This window comes from Ctenopharyngodon idella, chromosome 2 (assembly GCF_019924925.1).
Source record: "Ctenopharyngodon idella isolate HZGC_01 chromosome 2, HZGC01, whole genome shotgun sequence".
Taxonomy (NCBI): Eukaryota; Metazoa; Chordata; class Actinopteri; order Cypriniformes; family Xenocyprididae; genus Ctenopharyngodon; species Ctenopharyngodon idella.
In genome coordinates, this window is record NC_067221.1 from 30,460,796 (window position 1) to 30,468,907 (window position 8,112).

The following is an 8,112-nucleotide window of genomic DNA, read 5'->3' on the forward strand; positions in this document are numbered from 1 at the left end:
AGAAATGAGTTTACTTGCTTAAATTCATGACACTTAGAACAGGTAAGATGTTCAAAATACATCTTAAATAGTTTCTTTCTCATGGCTCAGTACCTAAAACCATATGTGGTAAACAATCCTTTCCAGATCAGGCCGATGCTCAGGCTTCTGCTGCAGAAGAGAGCAGATCAAATGGCAGCAATCTATGCAGAAAGATGGAGAGACGTCTGATTATTACTGTAAACTTTACATCCGCTCTACTGAATTCTTCTTCTAAGATCTTCAGGTCAGAAAGCCGACAAATTCCTGCAGTGTCTATACGGCCATCTCCTATAAAGCCTATGAAGTTTAGCATTAGAATTATACTTGTACAAATCACCTTCTGTCAAGCCAGGTTTGTACCAGGTGTTCATATTGATCTTGTACAGGTCGAAAGTATCTGTTTGCCTCTCCGGACTTGACCCATTGCCAGTTGTTTTCTTCCCTGACCGAGGGCACCCTCAGCACGGATGAACTGGCATACAGCTGGCCTCGGGACTTTCGCAAGTATGCGTTTCCCCCAGTGAGCCTTCTTGCACAGACACTGTGCAAAGTCAGGGAGGACGAGGAGCAGGTTTTGTTAGTTGTGCCATACTGGCCCAGCCGGACTGTTCTCGGAACTCACGCTCCTCACGACAGCCCCTCCTTGGCCCATTCCTCTGAGGAAGGACCTGCTTTCTCAGAGACAGGGTACCCTATGGCATCCGCGTCCAGACCTCTGGACACTTCATGTCTGGTCCCTGGACGGGATGCGGAGGTTCTAGATGACCTACCCCAATCAGTGGTAGACACCATCACTTCCGCTAGAGCCCCCCTAATGCTTTGAAGTGGAACCTGTTCATTGAATGGTGTTCATTGAATTTCCCACCAGGAAAACCCCCGAAGATGTCTGGTCAGAGTTGGGTTGCAAGAGGGGTTGGAGCAAAGGGTGTCTCCCTCCACCCTGAAGGTGTATGTTGCCGCAATTGCCACACATCACGATGCAGTTGAAGGTAAGTGTCTTGGTAAGCACGACCTGGTCGTCAGGTTCCTCAGAGGGGCGAGGAGGTTGAACCCTCCTCGTCCTACCTCGGTACCCTCTTGGGACCTGTCTCTGGTGCTCATGGCGCTGCAGAGATCTCCTTTTGAACCTTTGCAGTCAGCTAAGTTGAAAATTCTGTCACTAAAGACAGTTCTCCTGACTGCATTGGCTTCGCTGATTCCCTGCTGACAATCTGTTAACAGAGTGACACTGTAAGTCTGCTAGTGCCGTTAGCACTGCGCGCTAGCTACTTTCTGACTGTAAAGGAGCAGCAAAGAGCCTACAAGACATGCACAAACAAGCCAAACTGACGATTAAACAGCAGTACAACTTACCTTTCATATAATAGTTATAATTCATCAAACACCCTTACGAAAGCGAACCATGGTTTTACTATAGTGAAAGTGTAGTAACTATGGGTGACGCATTATTTACTATTTTTGTAAGAGCAGTAGGTACATATTGATGGTGTGCATTGGTGCTCTTATTCCAGTGTTTGAAATAGATGAATGAATGTGAGGTAACTGCCTTAAAGAAATTTAACAAGTTAAATATTTAATTAATCTTAAAGAGTAACACAATTACAGTGTGATTAGCCTAGTTGATTCCCTCTTTTATGTTTGTTTACTCCAGAATAAAATGCCCGAACTCACAGCATTGGTGAAATTTAACAGAGATTCAATAGAGCAAACCTGATGACAGAATTTTCATTTTTAGTGAACTCTTCAAACTGCTCAGTGCTCTGGTATCAATGGTATGACCCATTTCAGGAGATATAAAATTACAGTTTAAAAACAGAATGTGAGCATAGCTCACTTACATTCACTAAAATATTTAAATGTTAGAAAAGTAGAAAAACAATGAAAAAGCAGAGCAGTGGAAATCTTTTTGTGTGTGTGTGTGTGTGTGTGTGGATGGCCCCTATAAACTGTTTCACCCAAAAATATGTCACAATACAGAAGTAAAGTTGGTCATTAATTTCATTTAATGCAGACTTAATGCAAACAGCACAATCAAAAATGGAAACACTCACTCAATGTTTTTTTTTTTTGGCAATATATACTGGCTTTAAATTGAATAAAAAATAATAATAATAATAATGTACTATATAAAAAGGTATAATTCCAATAATGGCAATATCTAACTTCAAGAATTACACATTTTTGATGTAATCATCACTGCAATATTACTTAAAAACTAAATATTATAATGATCTGCAGATCAATTTCTTCAACAGTAAGAGTTTTCACTAAAGACGCTTAGGCATTAGGACTAATATCCAGTTAATTTATATCTGTCAAGAGAGGGGTTTGTCTGGTTGTTCTGTAGTCCATGTTTACTCAGCTCCCAGACCTCCTGCAACAAACAAACAAAAAAAAAAAAAAAAAAAAAAGAAGACAAACACATGTCAGATGACAAGTCCGAATTTTTTTTATGCATTTTTATTGTATTTCTGTAAAAAAAAATATATATATATAAAAATAAAAAAAATAAACTTGAAATTACACTCTTGGCAACAAAACAAGAAAGGAATGTCTGTTACTAGTGGTGTAAAGAGTAAAGATGGAGGAAATAGGTTAGATGTTTAGACAATCATCCTGAGTTCAAATCCACCCTTTTCCAATCCCATTCTTCTATCCCATAGATCACGGCTCATGCAGCTCACATTGTTCAAGACACCTTTAGGGTTAGTGGTAGGCAGTGGTGGAAATGCTTGAGATTCACTGGGGGGACCCTAGTTGGGGACATATTTTACATTTTTAAACCACAGATTCCCACTATATTTATGCATGAAATTTGCGTGACATTTGGATGGTATTACATGGATGAAAGTTGGAAATCCTCTACATTTTGAACTTGAACTTGTCCCCCCTTGGAATTCACTCCCTGGACTCAGTCCCCCCGAGACTCCTTGAATTTGTTTTGCATTTCGCTATTGTCTAGCAATGCAAGTGGGTTTGAGGAGATCTACAGTATGTACTTGTTTATGCCTCATCAGCACAATGTGAGGAAACTGATAACTGAACTTTTGGGTGTTGCAGTTCTGTCACTTGATAAATGTTGTTCAAAAGTGTCACTCCACCCTCAGCAAAGCCACCAGTATAAACTCTTTTCTCTCTGCATGTGTTTAGATCGCAGGGGAAGTTAAAAGCTCTTAAGCCAGCAAATTTTCATAACACATTTGTTTTACAAATTTTCTTCAGTTGTAGAATGACTATTATTATTATTAAATTTAATATTATTAAATTCAGTTCCCATTATTGCTGCATGGTTTTTGAGATGACTGGATAGGCTCCAGCATCCCTGCAAGAGGACAAATGGTTTGGAAAATGGATGGATGGATGGAAAACAAGCGATTCAAAGTTATTCCCACAAAGGGTGTTATTCATGAAACACAAACAGAACATGTAAAGTATTCATTGAAACATTATTTTGTAAATTATCACAAGAATCGTTTTACAAACAATTTATAATTTTTTTGTGACAATTTATGAATGGTTTTAACAATTATTTGCATTCTATGACACATTACGTAAGAATTGTATGTTTTATGAACAATTCTGTCAATATGGAAAAACATAAATCCAATGAAATGATAGTTTTCCAATGAAACTGAGCCTAAAGTTATGATTACAATTTGAATGCTGACAAAGAATTTTAGGCATGCCTCTTAAATTCTTTGCAACCCTCCAATGCAGATCCACACTGATGCATTTTGAGATTGCTTCTTGTTTTTTAGTGGTGTTAAAATAGATGCTAAACATTTATGATTATTTCTCATGAGCGAAAAGCTCTCCCTAAAGAAGATTTATTGTAGATACCTAACACGGTTTGTTGCAGTGCTCATTAAAAATGATATATGCCTATGTGAGCAGATCCATGCATACAATACCTCTGACTGCGCCAAAAAGGAAACAAAATCATTCCTTTCAAAATGTACTAGAGGATATATTATTGTCAATTATGTTAACAGTTAGTACCGATCTAACAGCCTGAGACATTCAGGTCGTGACATTGTCCAACAAACGGTTTTGTTAAATTCTATGTAATTTGTGGCAGTCAACAAATTGCTGACTTGTGTGACAACTTTACCATCAGTTAAACTGGAGGTGATACAGAAGTTGACATCAGGTCGGTTTGGTTTTACTTGTTAACTGCTTTGCAGAAGTGTTCTCATAAACCTCTCAGTATAATGTTGAGCATATTGCTATAGATTCGCAAATGCTTAAAGATGAAGTGTATAATTCTTTCAATGTTATAACACTTTCCTCTATCCCAGCTTAATATCTAGAGACAGCTGGAGGTAAGCCATTCATAAGGCGAGTCTTTTGAAATGTGTTGAAACTGTGGGACTTTGACTCCTTCGAAGCTTTGCAGAGTTTGTTTGATCATCCTAGCTAGGCCGACATAACAACATTGTCTAACGCTATTGCCTGTTGGACCATCTGTCCAATCAGCGGCAAATGGGGATAGTGTTAGGGAAACCGGTTTTGCTATTTTGATATGCTAGTGCCACAAAAACTTGACATAATGTGGTTCTTGTCTAATTTGTAAAATGCCACGTTAAACGAATGCTCACATGATTTTAAAAGATTTTTTAAAAGATTCTAAATATTATAATGCTGCAATGTCTGAGAGAGAGGAGTGTCATGAACCCATTATGCATCTAAGAGATAGAAGAACAGATCTAAACGACCTCACCTTATACAGTTGTGGTCATAAGAATCCGCAAAATGTTAAATGTTATTTTTAAATAAAGAGGGATACTTAACAGGATGATCAGAGTAAGTTGTACTTATTTTGTCTTCTGTTGGAAAAGGTTCAAACATGCAGAAGATGCTGGAAAACCAAACCAAGAGGACATCTTTAACTGCTCAGGACAATCAAGGGACTCAAGGGAACTATCATGACAACTACAAAAATAAAAATAAAAAAAGCAGTTGTGGATCATCCAAGTAAGGAGACACATGCAGTATTAAGAATCAAATGTATGCAAACTTTTAATCTAGGTCATTTTTGTAAATTCCCCCCAAAAATAATAATAATTTTGCAGATTGTGCAAAGTTTATGTAAACTTATGACCACAACTGTATGTAGGCTATACAGTATGGGACTGCCAGCAAGTTAACATTTGAGACTAGGAAAATAAATGTAGATAGAAAAATTATGGCAAATTCAAAAGTCAAGATAAGTCATGTTATTGCTGAAAACAAGATTAATTTATTCAATCAACTGCCAGCCCTTAAAGCAAAAATAATCTGCCTCATCAAGATTAAATCTGTAAGTACGCTGAATGTTGTTAAAGGAAATTCCTGAGATGTTATAGGCAGAACGCTTCCGTGTTGGAAGTAGCTGTGGAAGTAGTCAATTTAGCTAGAATGATGCTGCTACACAGAGTAAAAAACTAGAAGAAGCCGACAAAACTATCATTTGGATAACAACAAGAGAAATTTTGTTGTATGTTTTGTAATGTATGTAGACATTTAATGTAGGTTAAAGACACATTTCAGGGCCTGGGCCACTGACCAGAACCAGATCTGGGGATTCGCGGTTCGATTAGGGGTTCTGTCGCCGAGGTCTCCGGATCAGCTGTGCCCTTTAGAACATTCATACGCTTGCCAAACGCTTCCTTTTTTGGGTAGAGCACGAAGTCATACACAAGAGCAGCAGCCACCCCACCGATCATGGGTGCAATCCAGTATATCTATATAAAGGAAATAATTATTACATTTGATAAAATTGTCATTTTGCACATAGTATACAAAAAAACAAATTATCTAAAAGAACCAATCATTTTCCTTTCTGCCCTAAGGACACTTTTGAAGAAGTAATACTATGTGTCACAATGTTTATTATGCAAAAACAATTGTGATATTTTCCAGTGCATTTGATAACCAAATTTCTTCATTTGGCAAAGCATTTAAGTTGCCATTAATTCTTGTTGTTTTCCTCAAACAGCAATTGGAATTTGTTCTGACAACAAAAAATGTGGTGTGAACTTACCCAGTGGTTTTTAAAGGCTTCAAGAATGATGGCTGGTCCAAAAGATCGAGCAGGGTTGATACCGCACCCAGTGTAACTGATCTGGGGATGAGAATGATGAGCTTATAGGTTTAAGTTGAGCAAGCTAGCATACAGCAGAAAAGAGTCTTGACTAAGCTTGGTTGGAAATCTACTGATCTAAGATCATTGCGTATAATTAACTTTTGGTAGATGAAAAGTAGTTTATCAAGTGCTTACTGCTACCAGGTGCCCTAAACCAACTGATAGTCCGATGGCTAGGGGTGCAGAGCCTGTGACATCAGTCCGATGTTTATCTGTTGTGGCCAAGACACAGAGTACCAGCTGAAAGGTTGCAAAAAGCTCAATTGCAAATCCCTGTCCTGCTGTCACACCTTTACCCAGCTATAAGAAATATAAGAAAAAATATGTAATGATGCAAAAAGTTCAACATGATTATACTACTACTGTCATATTACAATAGTAAAACAAGATAATAAATGTGATTTCAAGAATACCCCCTAACATCTGCATGAATTGTGAACATTTAAGACAGCTCATTTAGCAAACATTTACCTTATTAGCAGGGAATATAGTCACACTACATGGGATAAGTTGTCAGAATGAGAACCTATCATTAAAAACTGTAGACTTTTTATAGTAAAACAATTATGAATTATAAATAGAATAAAACCGCAAAAACGGAAAATATACAAAAAAAAAAAAAAAAAAAAAAAAAAAAAAAAATCAAACAATTGTTTTGGCCACAGAAATTGAAATTAAAACATTAAAAGAAAACAAAACTTCATTATTGTCTTTGTATATTGTCATTGCACTAAAGCAAATTGTTAAAATATTACCTGGAAAATATTTACATTGTTTATTGAGCTTATGAAAAAGTATTATGTATATTATTTTTATGTAAAAATAATTACATTAAACATATTTCGTTAATATTTTAAATGCACGTTAACATTTTGTCAAATCTTTTCTTCCTCAATTTTTCATCGACTCCCTAGAACCCTTTTGCAGCCCCAAATAAGGATGAATCAAAGAAAGAATAAAGAAAAAGATACTGGAAGGAGGAAACAATTAAAATATTCTAGTTTAAGACAATTTTGAGTTTGAAATCAACATACAGAACAACTTATAGTTATACTAATTATTTAATACAATTCTGAATATACTATTAGTGGTTGTAATTTAATATTCTGTAACTTACCATATTGAGTCCCAGTGTTGTTTCAGGGTCAGGGCTGACTTTGAACATAATGCCACTTGCCAGCACAGCTCCCAACATCTGTGCAACGATATACATGAAGGCCCTGAAAAAACTGATCTGACAGCTAACCAAAAGTCCTAAAGTAATAGCTGGGTTCAAGTGGGCTCCACTGATATGCCCCAAACTCTGAGCCAGTGTGGCAATCGCCAGACCAAAAGCTAAAGCTACTTTAACCTCTTGGTCGGGATATCTGTTATGCTTGTTTCCAATGGCAGAGGCTATACCAATAAAAACAAAAATGGTCATCCCAACAAACTCGGCCAATACTGCCCGCCAAAAAGACCAACTTTTAAGCTCTCGTGCCATTACAAGAATCGTTCCTCTTCTGCCTTTTAGCTGGTAAATGACAATGCCAGCTAAACTACCACTTATAAACACTTAGTGAAAGAAGGTTGACAGGAAACTGGTTTTAACAAAGTAACCACAGTTTTAGACCAGAAAACGGTAGGATGTAGTTAATTGCTAACTGTCCAACAGCTAGTGTCACATAACAACACCATAATTGTAGATCCAGTTTTCAAATCAGTATCTGAACCTGCTGCATTTTTAGGAGTCATTCGTGTTACCAGGGTCCTATATGCTCCCCAGATGTATATGGTACATAATGAACACAGGGTTCTATGTTCCCAGGTTTTTGAACCTGTTCACACCAAGAAAAACATTCAGTGCTAAGCTTTCATGAGATAAACATGTTTGAATGAATAGCTGTTAATGCATCTGACCAGACTGAAATGAACATTTGCACGCTGTCAAATTGCATGTAAAAAAATCACACCAATTTTTTTTTTTG

At 37.0% G+C, this 8,112-nt stretch overlaps 1 protein-coding gene across 2 annotated transcripts; it reads right to left on the reverse strand.

Annotated features, from left to right (window-relative positions):
* Positions 1–2,001: 2,001 nt before the first annotated feature.
* On the reverse strand, positions 2,002–7,675 carry aqp1a.2 (aquaporin 1a (Colton blood group), tandem duplicate 2). 2 transcript variants are annotated; one of them, XM_051876884.1, is made up of 5 exons: positions 7,263–7,674; positions 6,281–6,445; positions 6,044–6,124; positions 5,567–5,744; positions 2,002–2,395 (listed from the first exon to the last, which is right to left on the reverse strand). In XM_051876884.1, the coding sequence occupies exons 1-5, from the start codon at positions 7,626–7,628 to the stop codon at positions 2,376–2,378; spliced, it is 810 nt and encodes a 269-aa protein (XP_051732844.1). In that variant the 5' UTR covers positions 7,629–7,674; the 3' UTR covers positions 2,002–2,375. The 2 variants fall into 2 exon arrangements, with proteins under 2 accessions (XP_051732844.1, XP_051732835.1); XM_051876875.1 differs by lacking the exon at positions 2,002–2,395 and adding an exon at positions 2,453–4,953 and having other exon boundaries at positions 7,263–7,675.
* Positions 7,676–8,112: the final 437 nt, after the last annotated feature.

What these genes read in the sequence shown, in the direction of transcription:
- aqp1a.2 (XM_051876875.1), bottom strand. Translation starts at nt 7,628, where the DNA reads ATGGCACGAGAGCTTAAAAGTTGGTCTTTTTGGCGGGCAGTATTGGCC. An exon ending in AAGCCTTTAAAAACCACTGG is followed by an intron (nt 5,745 to 6,043) that starts GTAAGTTCACAC and finishes TCCTTTATATAG; the next exon opens with ATATACTGGATTGCACCCAT. An exon ending in AATCCCCAGATCTGGTTCTG is followed by an intron (nt 4,954 to 5,566) that starts GTCAGTGGCCCA and finishes TTATTTTTGTAG; the next exon opens with TTGTCATGATAGTTCCCTTG.